Source organism: Leptodactylus fuscus, chromosome 5 (assembly GCF_031893055.1).
Source record: "Leptodactylus fuscus isolate aLepFus1 chromosome 5, aLepFus1.hap2, whole genome shotgun sequence".
NCBI classification, from domain to species: Eukaryota; Metazoa; Chordata; class Amphibia; order Anura; family Leptodactylidae; genus Leptodactylus; species Leptodactylus fuscus.
In genome coordinates this window covers 154,551,611-154,571,451 of record NC_134269.1, presented here as the reverse complement: position 1 = coordinate 154,571,451, position 19,841 = coordinate 154,551,611, and the positions used below count along the sequence as shown (strand labels likewise).

Below are 19,841 nucleotides of genomic sequence, written 5' to 3'. Positions count from 1 at the left end.
CCAGACACCAAATGAATGATGTCACAAGCTGTGCCCATCTGCTCCATTTACTAACACTGCACGGATGTCTAATTTTATTACAGTCTCAGACAAGCACTTATTCCATATTGTCTCTGGAGGATTAAAGTGGCATTACCATATTATACATATGCCATAAATGTCTGAAAGATGTCCCACCACTGGACCCACACCTCACACCAGAACCGAGGTCAACACTGTGTATGGACAACTGTTTCCCTCTTCATTCTCTTCTAAAGGAATCTGAAAACATTGGAGCACATTTGCTTGGCTGTTTCGTATCTTCTGTAATATGTCTTAGGCCCCGTTCCCACGGAGTAATGCGCCGCTCATTTGGACATGTAAACACGTGTCAGAGCGAGGCACTTCAAAACAGATCCCATTAACTTCAATGGGTGCTGGCTTACGCGCGCTACACATTGATATCAATGGGTTATAAAGTCTCCCATCGATTTCAATGTGTAGCGTGCGTAAGCCAGCACCCATTGAAGTCAATGGGATCTTTTTTGAAGCGCCTCGCTCTGACACGTGTTTACGTGTCTAAATGAGCGGCGTGTTACCTCGTGGGAACGGGGCCTTAGGCTACTTGCACACTACTGTGTGCTCGGTGCTGGCCGTGATTGAACGGCACGGCGGGTGCCTGGGCAGCACGTGGATGTCACTGCCACAAAAATAGACAGGAATAGAACCTGCCCTGAGTTTTGCATCCAGGACAGTTGGCCTGCACAATGATCAGGGTAATACTTGGTCATGTGCATGCATCAATAGAAATGAATGGGTCAGTGTGCTATTTGGTCACGTGCAATGTGCCTTATAATTATGTGAGTAATTAGTGAATGACAAGTACAATGTCTCTGGGCTTAGCAGTGTAGGGATGGTGTGGGTAAAGGAGGACCAAGGTAGACCAGAGTAAATTTGAAGGTCCCTCTACAGTATGTTGCCACTGTTGTAGTGTTTTGGGGTGCCTTTGATAGCCATTGCAAATGAGGCATAAGAGATAGACTATCTGTGAAATAGGTGATGCTCATGACATAGTTTACTTAGCAAGGTTCTTCCAGTCACAAGGCAATATGGAGCTACATCAGCTTACAGCAAACTGGTTACAAACGTGAATAGGAGTGATATCTGCTCTTCACTACTTTTGTAACATTTCTGACCCTTTACACCATGGCAATCTGAGGTAACTGGGACCTAATTCTCTCTTTCCAACAATTCTTGTGGAAATGCAAGGCATATTTCAGCCAAGACACAACAGTATCCTCACTGGTACAGCAGTAGAAGTAAGGCTGGGTTCACACCAGTACTACCTCCCCAATTTGGGGATTCCATTCCACTCTCCTCTTCAAAAATACAAAGAGAAAAGCGCTGAAAAACCGGTAAACCCGGTGTAAACCCGGTGTAAACCCAGCAAACCCCATTATGGTCGAACACAGGTGTGAACCTAGCGTCAGTAGTACGCGGGTTTCCATGAGTAGGTTACTGTTCAGGGGGCACCAAGCAGACCCCCCGAACAGAAACCCAAACACAGGTGTGAACCTAGCATCAGTAGTTACAAGAAGGTGTAGTCTGTGAGCAGATGACCCAGTGACATAGGACTGCCTGTTGTAGACCTTACTACCACTACATGGAAAGATGAAGATGCTTTCCTAGTGATCTTGTCTAAGGGAGCGTTCACACTACCGTCGGTGTCCAACAGGTAGTGTCCGCTGCTACATGTCGGGTTTTGCTGTTCGCTTGAAAAGTTGGACATCTTTGGGAACGGACAGTTAAGGACACCCACGGACAGTAAAAGAACGCACCCGATCTCCATTTAAATCAATACAAAATGTCACGGACACAGCTAGTGTCCGCTGCTAATGTCCGCACAAGATTTTGAACGGACATTAGCAGCAGACACTAGCTGTCGGACACCGACGGTAGTGTGAATGCCCCCTAAGAATAATTTCAGACTCACTGAGACAACCCAAACTCACAAGTTGAAGGTTGGGATAACCTAGCAGCCTGGGCTGCTCACATCCACACAGAAGAATAGAATGACTGAATAACTCCTGAGTGAAAAAGTCAGTGCAAAACAGTATAAAAAAAAGTATAAAACTTTATGAATACTGCACATGAATAAAACGGTTTTCTGCTCAGCATTAAGTTTGGATATAAAATGTAACTCTTAGTACCACAACTCCACCTATAGAAACTGCAGCAAAAACTATATGCGAACACACAGGCTATGAGTAAGGGACTCACAATGTCATAGTCCCGAAACGTGTCAGCCGAAGAACTACAATGCTCATGTTCAACTGTATGGTGATGTAATACCATGTTTTATCTTTTATAAGTAAAATTGATGTTTTATTTTAACCTTGGTTTGCCGGAAAAACATTTTTTGGTTTATGAACTGTATTATATGTATTATAATACTATACTACTGTCTGTTCAACTGTATCAGAGAGAATGAATGGAGCATCAGAGTCCACACTTGACCTGATCCTCCGTTCATACAGGGGAACAGGATCCCTATTATTGGGGTTAGTAAGGATCCTAGGGGTTAACTTAAAACTTAGGCTGACCTCTTACAATGGTTGTGTTAGATATTTTTAGATTATGGGGATAACGTCCATCCTTAGGGAGAGACCACCTTTTCAGGTGTGTGGAGACTTATACAGCCATAGTTGCTCCACTGCAAGGGAACATGGGAAGAATATGCAAATCTGTCTCCCAAGATGTAAACAGGGAGACAGTGCCTCTGTTACGCTGCCCTCTATGGGAAGCACCCTGAACATCATGCCCGACTTTCCCAGAAGTCTTTACTGCATAATGCGGGGTTAGCATAACAGAGGCACTGTCTCCCTGTTTACATCTTGGGAGACAGATTTAGATATTTTTAGTAATAGATACTGTTTCTTTCAATGTAGTGTAAATGAGATTAGTAAACGGTATGTGACACTAGCCAGATAGAAGGGCATTGCAACAGGCATGCTTAGACAGTACAGTAACACTCACACATCATCTTTGCTTTTCACATGGGGCAAGACACACACCATACAAAGCCCACTCACTGTCACATTGTTCACCCTGACATTATATAAAAATTACAGGCATAATATGAAAAGCAGTTAAAATAATAACAGTGATCACAAAACCCTGCACACCGAAGCTGGTGGGAGTGCCATGATAGTGCTTGTCACAGAGGCTTCTCCTCAGATTATATCATTTGTGGAACAAAGGTGAAGAGCAGTCTATTGTGCTGCTTGACAGGCGCAACAGTGAACCTTTTCATTAGACCAGCTTGTGTCCCTGTTCTGACTCACATAGTTATCTGTACGCAAGGACTTATTAACCTCCCAAATGACCTTTTAGAAGATTTGTTGTTATATTTAGCCTTGATATTCCATTTTCAGTAATATTCTTCATCCTAATGACTCAAGAATCTGGACATAACTATCGTCTTGGCTGCCATCAATGTAGATAATGTTTTATACAATAGTTATTGTCTTTTAGTATTCTTGTTTCTGTCTAACAAAATTGTTTATACACATTATTTTAGGGTGATAAAGCTGATGAGCAAAATACTCAGAGCGCAGCAATGTATGGAACATATATTGAAAAAAATATGCATATATATATATATATATATATATATATATATATATATATAAAGTCATTCATACTAATAGAAAGCAAGATTAAGAAGAAAGTAACAACAATCTAAGTAACTAGCATACGTAGTGCAGTTCAATACATGTTCTTACTCCTCTGGTTATTTCAAGTAGCACTGAAGACTTTTGGAATGTTAAGGTATTTATTCCTGCAGAACTGGGATATAAAGTTGGGGATCAGTGCCATGTCTAGTACAGATGCACTGAACTGATATAAGATCCATGTTTTGATGGGGAATGCATAATGGAGACTAGTGTGCTTGTAGCTAACCACTAAGTAGGTTGCACTGCATATATACAACTCCCATTTAGTGCATATAGTAGCATCCTAAAGGGGGTTTCCAAAAAAAAATTTTTTGCAGTCTTGAAGATTTTCTTTAGCCACCTTTTGGTGGCAGTGTTTTGTCTCGATAGGTTGCCAATGAATATGTCCATGAATGCAGGATCTTTCTATGGTTGAACACATATTAGAAAGCCATGTTTTCATTTTAATGGTTGGTTATCTTTTTGTGCACGCACTGTCCCTGCCTAATAAACTGCTGAGGCCTCGTTCACATCTGCATTGGTAATCTGTTTGGGGGAGTCCACATGGGGACCCCTCTTCCTCCAACAAAATACCAAACGCACTGGCAATTGGTGTGCAGTGAAAGCACACGCACCCCATAGACTATAATGGGGTCAGTGTGCTTGCCATGAGATCTCCGCAGGGAACATGTGGACAGGAAAGTACTTCCTTGGCTAGTAAATAGGGCACTATTCTGTCTGGTGGCCAGTAAAGGGGATATTATTTTCCTTCAAATTGGTATTATACTGTGTAGGGGCCAGAAAGGGGGATGTTATACTGTGTGAGGGACAGTGAAGGGGGTGTTATACCATGTTTGAGTTAGTAAAGGGGATCAATTAATGGAGCATTACACTGAGTTAGGATCAGAAAAGTGGGCAGTAAAGGGAATGATTTACTTTGTGAAGACCAAGATAATATTTTAATGTATAGAGTTGTTTGAAATATAGAGGGGTATAAAATAGGGAGCTTGTCATTTTACCTGACAAAGTAGTGCCGTGAGCTGCACTATTTTGTCCAAATCTGTAGATTTTGTACAAATCTGTCCAGACCTGTAAATGGAGGGGGGCCTATAAAGAGTGTGACTTTGAACAGGACCTCTAAAATGCCAAGTCTGCCCAGTGACAATTTTGCGATAGGGCACAAAGATTTAAAAACATGGCAGAATATAGCAGAAGAACTATGACATAGGAATGGCATATTATGGCATATTATTAACTACATTTCTTTTTTATGAAGATGATATTCATTTCTAGACAGCATCAGATGCCAAGGAGCCATAGAACTTGGACTATCGATGTCACAGTACAACCTATGATTATGTCACCATGGGGATGACATCACTATAGAGTGTAGATTTTTCAGAGTTGTATACTTAGAATACTGAATACCATGACTATCACTGGAAAACAATGGCATTTGCCCTTCAATCTGTAAATTGTCCATCTATGTTAGTCCTCTTTTTCTAGCCAAAAACATACTCTCACAGCAAATTTAATTAAAAAATATTTAATTTTGACAATAAATGATTAATATAAACACTGGGCAGACATAAATGTAACAAAGCATATAAAACAATAAAATAAGAGGGAAGAATAACGAAAACTTGTACAATACAGGAGAACAAATAATATCTGTCTCATATACAATATGGTCATAAATGCTACATACAATATGTATATGTAAAATACAGGTCTCATCTCTAAATTTGCAGCAGCTACAGTATCTAACATTGCTTAAACATACAAAACAGAAACGAAAATGCTGCTCTGCCTAATAACATAAAACCGTATAAATTTAATAACTTACTATTGTAAGGAAAAAATATTGAATTTTCTTACAAACAACAGGTCATAGATTATACAATATACAGTACAGGATAATATTCTTGAGTGTATACAAGTGCTGATCTGTTAGTGCGCTAAACTGATGCAGTTTGGTGTCCAGTGAACAATGAGGATTTCTAGACACAATTCCAGGCACTCGGACCCAACTATAGAAATAAACTTATCAATACAGACTGCTTTATCCTCTTTACACAATACTAAATTATATGGTTACAATAAATATTGGAGGGCAAGTCCAAAACAAAGAGGTTCTCCTAACTATCGAACACATCACCTTTATAATAAAAGCTTTTAGATAGCTCAGCCAAAGGATTATCGACCCATCTCTATGCTGGATAATGAGAACAAATTCTCTTCTGATCCTTTGGCAAAATGGACTCCTGGTGGAATTGCTTCATGGCCACTGATCTATCTGTGTTTCTTTCTAGAGAAAAACCTGTGGTGAAAGCAAAGAGCAAAACAACTGAGAGCAAACTAATAAATTGACAGGGTCATAAGGCTCTAAGATGTGCAGGAAACTAAATAGTGCTATATATTGTAAAGGCACATGGAGAAAATAAGTACTATTCATCTGAAAAGAAAGTGTTTGATGAACAAAAAAATTACTTATAAAGATAAACAGTAGATTAAATACAGCTAGAGGGATTCATAGACGAAGAAAGAAGAAAAAGGGAAAAATTAGGAAACATTAAAGGAAGCCTGACAGTTTCCGAATGCCTCCCAAACCAAAAATAATGCCATATAGAGTCCTTTAACATAAGCAGAAATATACCCTATAGCCAGACTTTAAAGGCAATGAAGCATTGCAAAGATAATCATCTATTTGTGGTTATACAAATCTGCCTGCAAGTGCTTTCCTGCCCCCCCCCTCCAGTGGAGGCCAGTAAAGGGGGCATTTTACTATGTGGGGACAAGTAAAAGGGCGGTATATTGTGGGGGGGGGGCAGTGCTATACCGTGTTTGGGCTAGTGTATAGGGCTTTCTACCATGTTGGGTCAGTAAATGGGTTTGTTTATCATGTGGGAGCTACTAAAGGTGGTGTTTTACCAGGATGGATGTCAGTAAAAGGGGCAATATACCATGTGGGGGCTAGTAAAATGGGTGGCATTCTGTGTTGGATTCATTAAAAGGGGCAGTATACCATGTGGGAGCCAGTAGAATGAGTGGTATACTGTGTGTGTGTGGGAGGGGGGGGGCAGTATACCATGTAGAGACCAGTAAAGAGATATTTTACCATGTGGGGACCAGTAAAGGATGCTGTAAACCATGTGGGTTACAGAAAAAGGGGGCGTTTTACTGTGTGGCAACCACACACAGTATACAGACCCCCTTACTTACCCCTCACACTGTATATTACATCCTTATTGGCCCCCATACAATTTGTTGCTTCCTTTTCTGGCCTCCACACAATAAATGGCCCCCTACTGGCCCCCAAACAGTATTGTTCTCCTTTATTGTCTCCAGCAGTTAGTACCACCCATTGTGACTTTAGGTCTCTGCCTTATTTTGTAATATAGTTTATTAACAAAGTTTGTCTCCTTTCTGTGAAATCCTGCATCTCTTTATTCTTCCCCTTGCTTCTGTAATGAGAGCTGCTTCTACCTCTCACTGAGTTACTGTGTACAGGCTTGGAATACAGGTCTGTGTAAAATACAGAGAAAATGAGTATACGGGAGGGTTACGTCAATCAGTTATATGTAGGGCATCATAACCTGTGAGATATTTATATCATATATATTATGCAGCTGCATATAAATATTTGTCAACCGGTAATATCTCTGGAAATAATATAGCTAGCACTTCAACCTAAGTCCTCTTTCAAAAAGCAAGTTTTTACATTTTATAATACTGGAGATATAACTGTTTGAAGGGACCCTACCCTTATTTTCTTCTACATTTTACCCCCTACTCCAAAACCGTACTCCATATACAGTTACTCAGTAAAAAGTAGGGAATAACTCTCAATACAGAAGCAAGGAAAAATAATAAATAGATGCAAGATTTCACACAAAGGATACAAAATATGTTAAAAAATGTATTAATGACAAAATTATTGCCAGAAAATCCAAAATTTTCCAAAAGTTTAGTTACACTTTAACATGCCTCATGATGAAATGATACACTTAGGTTAATATAATTATATTGCAAATTAGTTTGATTCTTCTAATAGGTGAAAATGAAGTGGAGTTTTACATCTCAGAATACACTTTTAAGTTCCTAATCCTGAAAACTAATGCACCGCAATGTTCACAGGTAAGAAGTGAAAGCAATGAAAACTCTCACCTACGACACATGGTTTTGTTGTGCCTGTTGCTGCTGTTGTTGTTGCTGCTGCTGGATTAGTAACTGTTGTTGTTGCCTGCGCCTTGCAGTCCTCAGCTTCTCAAAGCGAGCTTCCATTTCATCCAACACTTTAGGTGTGTATCGCACTACCAGCTTAACACTGTCTTTTGCAGCTTTCAATAGCTCAACCGCCTTCTCATGATGCTCCCCTTCCACACTCTGCAGTTATAAGGATGCAATAGGTTATATAATAGAATTCACATAATTACCATGTAATCTATTCATGTGAGCAATACACTATTCAGATGAATAGAATAGAATAGTAGATGGCAATCCACTACTAAAGCTATATACTTTCAATAGTTAAACGCTATTGCTATTCTACTGAAGGAAACTTCTAGTGGCGGGTTATCTACCTTGCAAACAAAGAATTTGTGTTTTTTCCCTTGTATCATGATTGGGCAAGCGTTTTATACACATTACATTGTCAGCTGTTTCAGCTAAAATAGGTGTTATTTAAATTATAGGTACAGTATTGCAATTTTTTAAATCCTTTTTCCTTTAATTGAAAAGAGTCTCTATATAGTCTCCATTGGAGAAACCCCTAAAATCGGAGGAGAGGAAAGTCCTGTATGGAGGACTTTTTCTCTGCCGCTTTAGGTTTGAAAACAGCAGACACCCAGTGGACCTCATTATAGTCAACGGGGTCTGCCAGTGTCTGTGTGTAACTGCTGTTTTAGCGGTCCAGCTCTCTGTCGTTCAGGTCTCCTGAACCTAAATAATAAGACCTAAATAATGGAGACCACATCACTAGTGTGAACCTAGCATAAACTGTATGTATTGTGCTTACAAAATAAATACTATAAAAGGACCATCAACATGAATTACATGCTAAAACTACATAGGAAGAATATGCAAATCTGACTTCCATGATGTAATTAGGGTGCCAGTGCCTCAAGTATGCACACCAATAGAGGGCGCTGACTGAGAATGTGCAAGTCTATCTTCCATGATGTAATTAGGAAGACAGAGTCTCAGTCAAACAAACATATAGAGGGCGCTCCCTTTAACATTATGCCGACCTTCTCAGAGGCGTTTGTTTGCAATGATGTTGGGATTATACCAGATACAGTCTCTCAGCCAAGGACAGCTGTTTCGATGTATTTGCATCTCATCAGCTTGGCGCAGAGAGGACTGACCTGGCAGAGGTGAGAGGCTTAGACAGGGTTGAGGGGATATCGTCACTCCATAAGGAGAACTAGTAAATATTGGATTTTTAACCCAGATCACCAATGCAGAGCTATATGTCTCCATGGTTACAGACTACATACAATTCTTGCATTTCTGTTACTCCCCTTCCCCACCGCCTCTTCTTAAGCCAGCCATACACATTAGATGTGCGTAGGATTCGGCAGACAGCTATTTTGCTGACATCTATTAATTGTGTATAGTCAACTTTACTAACTCAGTGTTTTGGATTATAACAGTTTTACCTTAGGATAGACATGTGTTATCCCAGGCACGGTTAAATTCACTTACTGTAGATTTCCCAACTACATCTGTTGGAAATTTGCTCCGAGTTTCAGCTACTATTTCAGTAAATAATATTTCCTGAAACTCCTGCATGTAGGGCTTATATTCTGAACAGGGAGAGGGGCATAAGTATATACAGTCCTATGAAAAAGTTTGGGCACCCCTATTAATCTTAATCATTTTTAGTTATAAATATTTTGGTATTTGCAACAGCCATTTCAGTTTGATATATCTAATAACTGATGGACACAGTAATATTTCAGGATTGAAATGAGGTTTATTGTACTAACAGAAAATGTGCAATATGCATTAAACCAAAATTTGGCCGGTGCAAAAGTATGGGCACCTCAACAGAAAAGTGACATTAATATTTAGTAGATCCTCCTTTTGCAAAGATAACAGCCTCTAGTCGCTTCCTGTAGCTTTTAATCAGTTCCTGGATCCTGGATAAAGGTATTTTGGACAAACAATTCAAGTTCAGTTAAGTTAGATGGTCGCCGAGCATGGACAGCCCGCTTCAAATCATCCCACAGATGTTCAATGATATTCAGGTCTGGGGACTGGGATGGCCATTCCAGAACATTGTAATTGTTCCTCTGCATGAATGCCTGAGTCGATTTGGAGCGGTGTTTGGATCATTGTCTTGCTGAAATATCCATCCCCGGCGTAACTTCAACTTCGTCACTGATTCTTGAACATTATTCTCAAGAATCTGCTGATACTGAGTAGAATCCATGCGACCCTCAACTTTAACAAGATTCCCAGTGCTGGCATTGGCCACACAGCCCCGAAGCATGATGGAACCTCCACCAAATTTTACAGTGGGTAGCAAGTGTTTTTCTTGGAATGCTGTTTCTTTTTGGACGCCATGCATAACGCCTTTTTTTATAACCAAACAACTCAATCTTTGTTTCCAAAATGAAGTTGGCTTCTCCAAATGTGCTTTTGCATACCTCAGGCGACTCGGTTTGTGGTGTGCTTGCAGAAATGGCTTCTTTCTCATCACTCTCCCATACAGCTTCTCCTTGTGCAAAGTGCGCTGTATTGTTACCGATGCACAGTGACACCATCTGCAGAAAGATGATGCTGCAGCTCTTTGGAGATGGTCTGTGGATTGTCCTTGACTCTTCTCGCCATTCTTCTTCTCTGCCTTTCTGATATTTTTCTTGGCCTGCCACTTCTGGGCTTAACAAGAACTGTCCCTGTGGTCTTCCATCTCCTTACTATGTTCCTCACAGTGGAAACTGACAGGTTAAATCTCTGAGACAACTTTTTGTATCCTTCCCCTGAACAACTATGTTGAACAATCTTTGTTTTCAGATCATTTGAGAGTGGGCTGTCCATGTTCGGCGACCATCAAACTTAACTGAACTTGAATTGTTTTGTAGAAAGAAATGGTCCAAAATCCCTTCATCCAGGATCCAGGAACTGATTAAAAGCTACAGGAAGCGACTAGAGGCTGTTATCTTTGCAAAAGGAGGATGTACTAAATATTAATGTCACTTTTCTGTTGAGGTGCCCATATTTTTGCACCGGTCAAATTTTGGTTTAATGCATATTGCGCATTTTCTGTTAGTACAATAAACCTCATTTCAATCCTGAAATATTACTGTGTCCATCAGTTATTAGATATATCAAACTGAAATGGCTGCTGCAAACACCAAAATATTTAGAACTAAAAATGATTAAGATTAATAGGGGTGCCCAAACTTTTTCATAGGACTGTATATATAATATATATATATATATATATATATATATATATATATATATATAGTAGCTATTCTTGTGTTTGGCTCTAAAAACTGCAACAAAATCTGCAACAGAAAATACTGCATATCCACAACATGGGGCCTCAGCCTCAGACAGTGTTTGTCTATAGATTTGTATTTGACAAGCAGTGCATACACTCTTCTTTTCTATCCAGAACCTGATCCATGTGGGTTAGATGCCTCTTTGGGAGAGCTCACTTCATTTCTATTGGAGAAACAAAATATGGTTGCAAAAGTATAGACGTCCAGAAATACATCCATTAATCTCACACCCTAGATGTCAAAAAGTAAAATAGAGAATATGGTTTAGTCTAGGTTCACACTAGCTCCGTGGTCTCCTTCGTTTGGGTGCCCTGGTGGACATACATCAGAATATTCTTTTCTAACTTCCCACAAAAATATACAGTACATTTCATAACAACTCATATAAGTATATTCATACCATGTGATAATAGTGCGGTGTAAACCAAATTTACCGTAATTATTTTCTACAAAATCTATTACTGCAATCATGGTAAAATCCTTGCTTGCTGCAGTTTGTGGTATAGTGCAGCTCTCTAATACCATTGACCTCCATATGAATGTACTTTAAAAAATCACTACAGTCTTTTACATACTTTTGGTAAAGCACGAGAAAATACATATCATATACGCTGACCATGTAGGTCCGGTTAGATCTCATCGCCCTCCTTGTTCATAACCTAGATAACACTGAATAAGCCAGATTAACCATACCACTCCATTTACTGAAAGCAGCTGGTCTCCCCTTTTAAGTCCTCCATGTCGCTCTGCCACACCACCTGGAATTATGCGACTAATGTAAATTGGTGAATTCTGCTCTTTTCCTCCCATGACATTAAAGCCAAGTCCTTCATCAGTTTTTGGCAGCTCCACAACACGAGGATGAGAATGACCTTCACTAGCAGCAAATGCAGCAACTGTTGCCTAAAACAAAAGATTATCAAGTTATCAAGGATATAATATATATATATATATATATAGAGAGAGAGAGAGAGAGAGAGAGAGAGAGAGAGAGAGAGAGTCATCAGCTAAATTAATATACTAAATTATCAATAGAAATAAGTGATGTGTTCATGGCGGTGCTGTTGGAAGGATAGGAGAAGATGTATGCGCGACTGGAGTTGGAATAATCCTGCAGGCACATTCATGAACTGTATCTGATCTAAAACACGGAGAAAAGCTTTTACTCAGAAATCTATATTCCTATTTGCATAACTCTCAACATCAAAGCAAACAGTTATTGGGACAGAAGAACATTCTTATCCTAACTAGACATCTTTTAAGAGAAAATGATCTGTTGCTTCTTAATCTAATTCTTAATCTCTATAAGACTGAACTACTACTGTTTCCACCATCTAACAGATCTGTCCCTGATATATCCATTGCAGTCTCAGGCCTTACTATAACTCCTAGGCAGCATGCCCGCTGCCTTGGGGTCATATTTGACGCAGACCTTTCCTTCACCCCTCATATTGAATCACTCGCACGTTCATGTCACCTCCACCTCAAAAACATCTTCAGAATACGCCCTTTCCTTACCAGAGATACACTAAAGACACTTATTGTCTCTCTGATTCATTCTCGCCTTGACTACTGTAATTCCTTACTAATCGGTCTTCCCCTCACTAAACTCTCCCCTCTACAATCTATTCTGAATGCAGCGGCCAGGCTCATCTATCAGGCTAGACGCTACAGCGATGCCTCCGGTCTGTGCCAGTCACTACATTGGCTGCCTATTCATTATAGAATAAAATATAAAGTTATTACTCTCATCCACAAGGCTCTCCATAATGCCGCACCTCCCTACATTTCTTCCCTCATCTCTGTCTACTGCCCAACCCGTGCTCTCCGCTCACTCAATGACCTAACACTTACATCCTCTATTATCAGAACCTCCCACGCTCGTATACAAGACTTCTCCCGAGCTGCACCACTTCTCTGGAATGCTCTACCCCAGACAATAAGATTAACTCCCAACTTCTACAGTTTCAAACGCAAACTAAAGACGCATCTTTTCAGACTAGCCTATCACAATTTCTAATGCACAAAATTGTCTGAACACTGTATAAGCAATGCCACCCCTGCTACCTCTTGTGTCACCCCCTCTACCTCATAGATTGTAAGCTCTTTTGAGCAGGGCCCTCAGTCCCATTGTGTGAAATGACGTTCTTTGTTATGTATGTCTGTATCTGAACCCTATAAATTGTACAGCGCTGCGGAATATGTTGGCGCTATATAAATAAAATGTATTATTATTATTATTATTATTATTATTATTATTATTATTAATCTGAAAAGCCTTGAGGTGGCCCAGCAGGGGGCGCTGTAGCCTATCCTGGACTCTAAGTGCAATAATTAAAAGGTGTTGTTATCAGGGTAAGGAAACTCCAGGGTTAATTCAGTTCCATAGTGTAAGTGTATTAAGACTGAATGCCCAAAACCTGAGAATTAATTGTAATGATCCATCCGAGGCTTTGTTTGTAGGGAAATTGGTGGTCAGTGTTAGCCCCAAGTTAGTAAAAGCAACCAATTATTATTTATCCCTTTCCTTTTTCATGTGCAGCCCCATACCACTAGGTTCACAGTCACATCATGCTAACCATAGCCAACTTGTACAAATGCCAGCGTGTTTGCAGCTAATGTTGCTTAGCTACACAGTACAAACAATAGAAAAAAACAAATTGGCAGGAAAGTAGCATTCCACGTCCTATGCACATATCCCACACTGGTTCTGTCCTAGTTGTTATAGGTGACCAGTAAGGTGCCTGTTCCTTGGAGGCTGCGGCGCTGTGCAGTATATTAAGAAGGTTGTGTTTCCCTTATGTGAATGTCCTTATGTGTATTATACTGTGCATTACACTATTGTTATGGAAACAACATTGGGTTGTATTTTAGCATTAAATGTTACCACAAGTGACACATTTTCTCAAACTTGGTTATTTTTATCTTTATGTTCTTTATCTGTTTGTTTTTTGCATAAGTGATCTGAAATTAAATTAAAAAAAAATTGACTATATAAAAGTAATAGCAATATTATACCAAGGCCTTTAATCCGCCCCAGGTACTATGACCTGCTATGACCTGGGGCACAACTGCCTCCAGGATGACAGCAACAACTTGCCCAAAATAGCCATGAGTAACAATAGTGTTTATGGGGGTACAGTGACGGAAAAAAGTTATATATCTGGATGGAAAAGATAGTTTAAAATATAGGGCCTTTTTTTATTTAGGACAGCTCCTTTTAGATGTCACATACATAACAATATTATGAATCTATGGGTCCATAATTTGTATCCACAACCTGTCATGGAGCTACTGTATATTGTACCTCAGAGTGTCTACAATTTTATACATTAGAATAATGAGGATTTTTTACATATTCATTCAAAATCATTAAGAAATGAAGGCACACTCCATCACGTACACGCAGCGCTTCCCATTCACTTCAATGGGAGCGCTCGTAGTGAAAAAAGCAGCCCATTCATTTCTATGGGGAGCGCTCGTATGCCGGCTCCCATAGAAATGAATGGAACTGCTTTATACGCCGCTGATTCTGAACGTGTTTTACGTTCAGAATAAGCTGCTGTATACGTAGTGTGAATGAGCCCTTAGGCAGCATTTTTCAATGCGTTTTTACAGAGTTTCTCCTTTGCGGACTTTCTGCCCCCAGCATTTCCACAGATATAATTGACATGCTGTGATTTTCACAAATTCTAGTGTTTTTGTAAAGGAAGTTTTTCCACTGCAGATTGTTTTCTGTAATGTGTGGATGGGGTTAGCCATTTCCTTTGCAGGTACTGTGAAACACAGCATTTTCGCTTCGGCTTTAAAGAATACACAAATTGCAAAAATCTGATAAATTATATTGCTGGATGTATTGTATCTTTTGAAATGACATTTATTTCACCATGTTTTATAGATGGTATAATGAATCTCCATTTCCTAGCAGTGCTTGGAAGGTCCAACCTTATTTTCCATAAATTGACTGTTGGCTTGTATTAAATAATTTGAATGCTGTTGTAAAATATAGTCTACTTTGAATAGTATGTCATGTGGTTACTGTAAAATGGGAACAAAGACACGAGATGTATGTAAAATGCATCTGTTCTAACAAAGCAGTAAAATGCATGCTCCATAATAACTCAAACAAGTTCTCAGTAAAACCAAAAACTCTTTCATTTAAGTGATTATAAGAGTATAGAATATGAAAGAACACCAGTGGGTGTGAAGCAAATGTATTTATTACCTAAAAAAGATACTTTATTTAACTACACGGGTACCCAAATGTATCAGTTTGTACTGTACTAAGGCCTGGTTCACATCTGCGTTCGGTATTCAGTTCAGGGAGTCTGCTTGATGACCCTCCTAATGGAATACCGAACGCATTGACAAGCGGGCCAGTAATGAAAGCACATGGACCCCATAGACTATGCATAGAGAAAAGTACTTCATGAACTACTGTTCTCTCCACATGACTCGTGCGGACACTGCACGGAAAACACACGGACCCCATTATAGTCTTTGGGGTCCGTGTGCTTTCACTGCTCACAGCTTGTCAATGCATTCAGTATTCCATTCAGGGGTCCCCAAGCAGACTCCCCGACTGGAATACCGAACGCATATGTGGGCCAGGCCTAAGTATAGGGTTATACTAGACAAGTAACATGTTTTTGCATAAAGACAACTTAAAGTGTCTGATCACTAGGGGGTCCCACAGTGCCATTATCCCTACTATTGAAGAGATGAGTGGTGAATGATGAAGAAAGCCTAGAGCTGTACTTGGCTTCGCATTGGCAGCAAATAGAAATGAATTCAGCACTGGTATGCCTGCATGACTGTTACTACAGAAAGTGTTTATTTAAAAGTGTTTCTGTTTTCTGCTTGGAAAACTTCTCTAATGTTACAGTCACTAGGTATCTCATTTCCTCCTAATTTGCTGTTCATTCCCTGTTACTAGGCAAATCTGTATTCAGAAACCAAAAGACAGAAACACACAAAATGGAGAGTGTAGGGGAAAATCTTTAGACACAGCCTTTTCATGCCTACACAGCTTGCTGCAAATGTGCTACCTGTTTATACACTGCTCAGACAGAAGTCTGAAGCCTCGTATAGCTTGTAAGGAGAGTCCACCTACTTCTGACTAGCTGCTTGTGTTTTGCTGATGGGATTTCTCGGTACCCACTAGTGATCAGATATGTAAAGCTATACAGATACAATGCAACTACTATACAGCTGTGGGAAATATCCTTTAAAGAGGACCTTTCATCAGATTGGGCACAGGCAGTTCTATATACTTTCCCAATCTGTGCCCCGGGTAAAGCGCTATCGGTCCTGGTACCGTAGCGCTTTACAGTCAGAAGGGCGTTTCTGACACTTAGCCAGGGACGCCCTTCTGCCCAGCAGCGCCTATCACGCTGTACTGTGGAGCGGGGAGGAACGCCTCCTCCCTCTGCTCACACAGCTCATCCATAGACGAATATTATCAGGAGAGGGAGGGGGGAGTTCCTCCCCGTTCCACAGTACAGCGCGATAGGCGCTGCTAAGCAGAAGGGCGTCCCTGGCTAAGTGTCAGAAACGCCCTTCTGACTGTAAAGCGCTACGGTACCAGTAATTTGGCGTATACGCTATGTTAGTTTGCACCCGTAATTTTGCGGCTGCAAAATTACGGGCGCAAAATAACGCAGCGTTTACGCTCGTAACTCCCATTGAAATCAATGGGATCTTTTTGAGTGCGCAAAATGCTGACATGCTGACACGCGTATACATGCCAGCTTGCGCTCCATTTTACATCGTGTGAACGCACCCTTAATTGTATAATACACAGTGATGAAGCCCTCTTAGTTCCTACCACACATTATAATGCCCCAAAGCAGATTTAGATAGTATGATGCCCCCTTTATTGTCCCTAAACAGCATAATGTCTCTTAGGTGACCCCATACATATAATGCCGCACCACACACTGTAATGTCACCTCAGTGACCTCTCTTGATCTAATGTCCCCATGTAATAAAATGTCCCCTCAGTGACCTCCATATAATATTATGTCTTATAATTGGCGCTCACATGGTATAATGTTCTCTCAGTGGTCCCCTCATGATATAATGTCCTCTCAGTGGCCCACCACATAATATAATGTCTGCTCAGTGGCTCCCACATTATGTAATATCCCCATGTTGGCCCCCACATGATATAATGTCCTCTCATTGTCCCCTACATGATAGAATGTCTCCTCAGCAGCCCAAACATTATATAATCTCCTGTTGGTGGCCCCCAAATAATGTGATCTTGCTTCTGTGCCCAACCCATTGATACAATGTCCCCTCTGCGGCTTCACATAATATAATATCCCCTTGGTGGTGCCACGTAATGTCCTCCACACAATGTGGCACTAAAAAGGGACATAATATACAAAAATATATCACAGAAAGAGGTCACACTTACCCAATACCAGATGATACAGTGGGGCAAAAAAGTATTTAGTCAGTCACCAATAGTGCAAGTTCCACCACTTAAAAAAATGAGAGGCGTCTGTAATTTACATCATAGGTAGACCTCAACTATGAGAGACAAAATGAGAAAACAAATCCAGAAAATCACATTGTCTGATTTTGTAAGAATTTATTTGCAAATTATGGTGGAAAATAAGTATTTGGTCACCTACAAACAATCAAGATTTCTGGCTCTCACAGACCTGTAACTTCTTCTTTAAGAGTCTTCTCTTTCCTCCACTCATTACCTGTAGTAATGGCACCTGTTTAAACTTTTTATCAGTATAAAAAGACACCTGTGCACACCCTCAAACAGTCAGACTCCAAACTCCACTATGGTGAAGACCAAAGAGCTGTCAAAGGACACCAGAAACAAAATTGTAGCCCTGCACCAGGCTGGGAAGACTGAATCTGCAATAGGCAACCAGCTTGGATTGAAGAAATCAACTGTGAGAGCAATAATTAGAAAATGGAAGACATACAAGACCACTGATAATCTCCCTCGATCTGGGGCTCCACGCAAAACCTCACCCCGTGGGGTCAAAATGATCACAAGAACGGTGAGCAAAAATCCCAGAACCACGCGGGGGGACCTAGTGAATGAACTGCAGAGAGCTGGGACCAATGTAACAAAGCTGGGACCAATGTAACATCAGTAACACACTACGCCGCCAGGGACTCAGATCCTGCAGTGCCAGACGTGTCCCACTGCTTAAGCCAGTACATGTCCGGGCCCGTCTGAAGTTTGCTAGAGAGCATTTGGATGATCCAGAAGAGTATTGGGAGAATGTCCTATGGTCTGATGAAACCAAACTGGAACTGCTTGGTAGAAACACAACTGTTCGTGTTTGGAGGAAAAAGAATACTGAGTTGCATTCATCAAACACCATACCTACTGTAAAGCATGGGGGTGGAAACATCATGCTTTGGGGCTGTTTTTCTGCAAAGGGGCCAGGACGACTGATCCGGGTACATGAAAGAATGAATGGGGCCATGTATCGTGAGATTTTGAGTGCAAACCTCCTTCCATCAGCAAGGGCATTGAAGATGAAACGTGGCTGGGTCTTTCAACATGACAATGATCCAAAGCACACCGCCAGGGCAACGAAGGAGTGGCTTTGTAAGAAGCATTTCAAGGTCCTGGAGTGGCCTAGACAGTCTCCAAATCTCAACCCTATAGAAAACCTTTGGAGGGAGTTGAAAGTCCGTGTTGCCAAGCGACAGCCCCAAAACATCACTGCTCTAGAGGAGATCTGCATGGAGGAATGGGCCAACATATCAACAACAGTGTGTGCCAACCTCGTGAAGACTTACAGAAAACGTTTGACCTCTGTCATTGCCAACAAAGGATATATAACAAAGTATTGAGATGAAATTTTGTTACTGACCAAATACTTATTTTCCACCATAATTTGCAAATAAATTCTTACAAAATCAGACAATGTGATTTTCTGGATTTGTTTTCTCATTTTGTCTCTCATAGTTGAGGTCTACCTATGATGTAAATTACAGACGCCTCTCAACTTTTTAAGTGGTGGAACTTGCACTATTGGTGACTGACTAAATACTTTTTTGCCCCACTGTATATGGTTTTGAAAGTTTCAAGCAAGCCCCCATTGTAAGATATGATAGAAAAAACAGGTGCTAAATGGTAATAAAACATCCAACCTACAATCCATGAGGAGGATGCCACCATTTCAAATGCACACAAATGAAATGTATACATGGCACTGTCACATGATAGTGCCAAAGAAAAGCCTAATGGTCATGCCCCACACTATTACATCAGACCTGACAAAAGGGGGCATAATATACTATAACCAAAAAAAACAAAACATATTGCTAAAACAGGACATATTATGTCCCCTAGATTTAGCAATATGTTTTTAGAGTTTTTTTTTCATTAGGGATTCGCAATGCATAAGAAACTTTGACGTTGGTTTGCGAGCTTGCACATTTTGGCCAACATATTAACTAATGCCTCATGGTTATCTAATCTTTTTTGCAGGATACATCCAGGCCCTGTTATTTTTACAGAGTACTGTTGCTGTTGAGGTGCACATATTAAGATCTTGGGTAGCCCACCTGATCTAATAGTATGAGGCATGAACAGAGTGGCATAACTAGGAAAGGTGGGGCCCCAAAGTGAACATTTTCTGACCCC

At 40.4% G+C, this 19,841-nt stretch overlaps 1 protein-coding gene across 2 annotated transcripts in view; it reads right to left on the bottom strand.

The window, feature by feature from the left end:
- Positions 1–5,225: 5,225 nt before the first annotated feature.
- Positions 5,226–19,841, bottom strand: part of LIN7A (lin-7 cell polarity scaffold A) — a 48,334-nt gene continuing 33,718 nt past the window's right edge. Inside the window, exons 4-6 of one of the 2 annotated variants that reach the window (XM_075274536.1) lie at positions 11,903–12,112; positions 7,863–8,081; positions 5,226–6,015 (exon numbers count right to left, since the gene is read on the bottom strand). In XM_075274536.1, the coding sequence (XP_075130637.1) occupies positions 7,863–8,081; positions 11,903–12,112 (429 nt within the window). In that variant the 3' untranslated portion in view covers positions 5,226–6,015. The remainder of the gene's footprint in view (positions 6,016–7,862; positions 8,082–11,902; positions 12,113–19,841) is intronic. The other variant, XM_075274537.1, reaches the window with a different exon arrangement.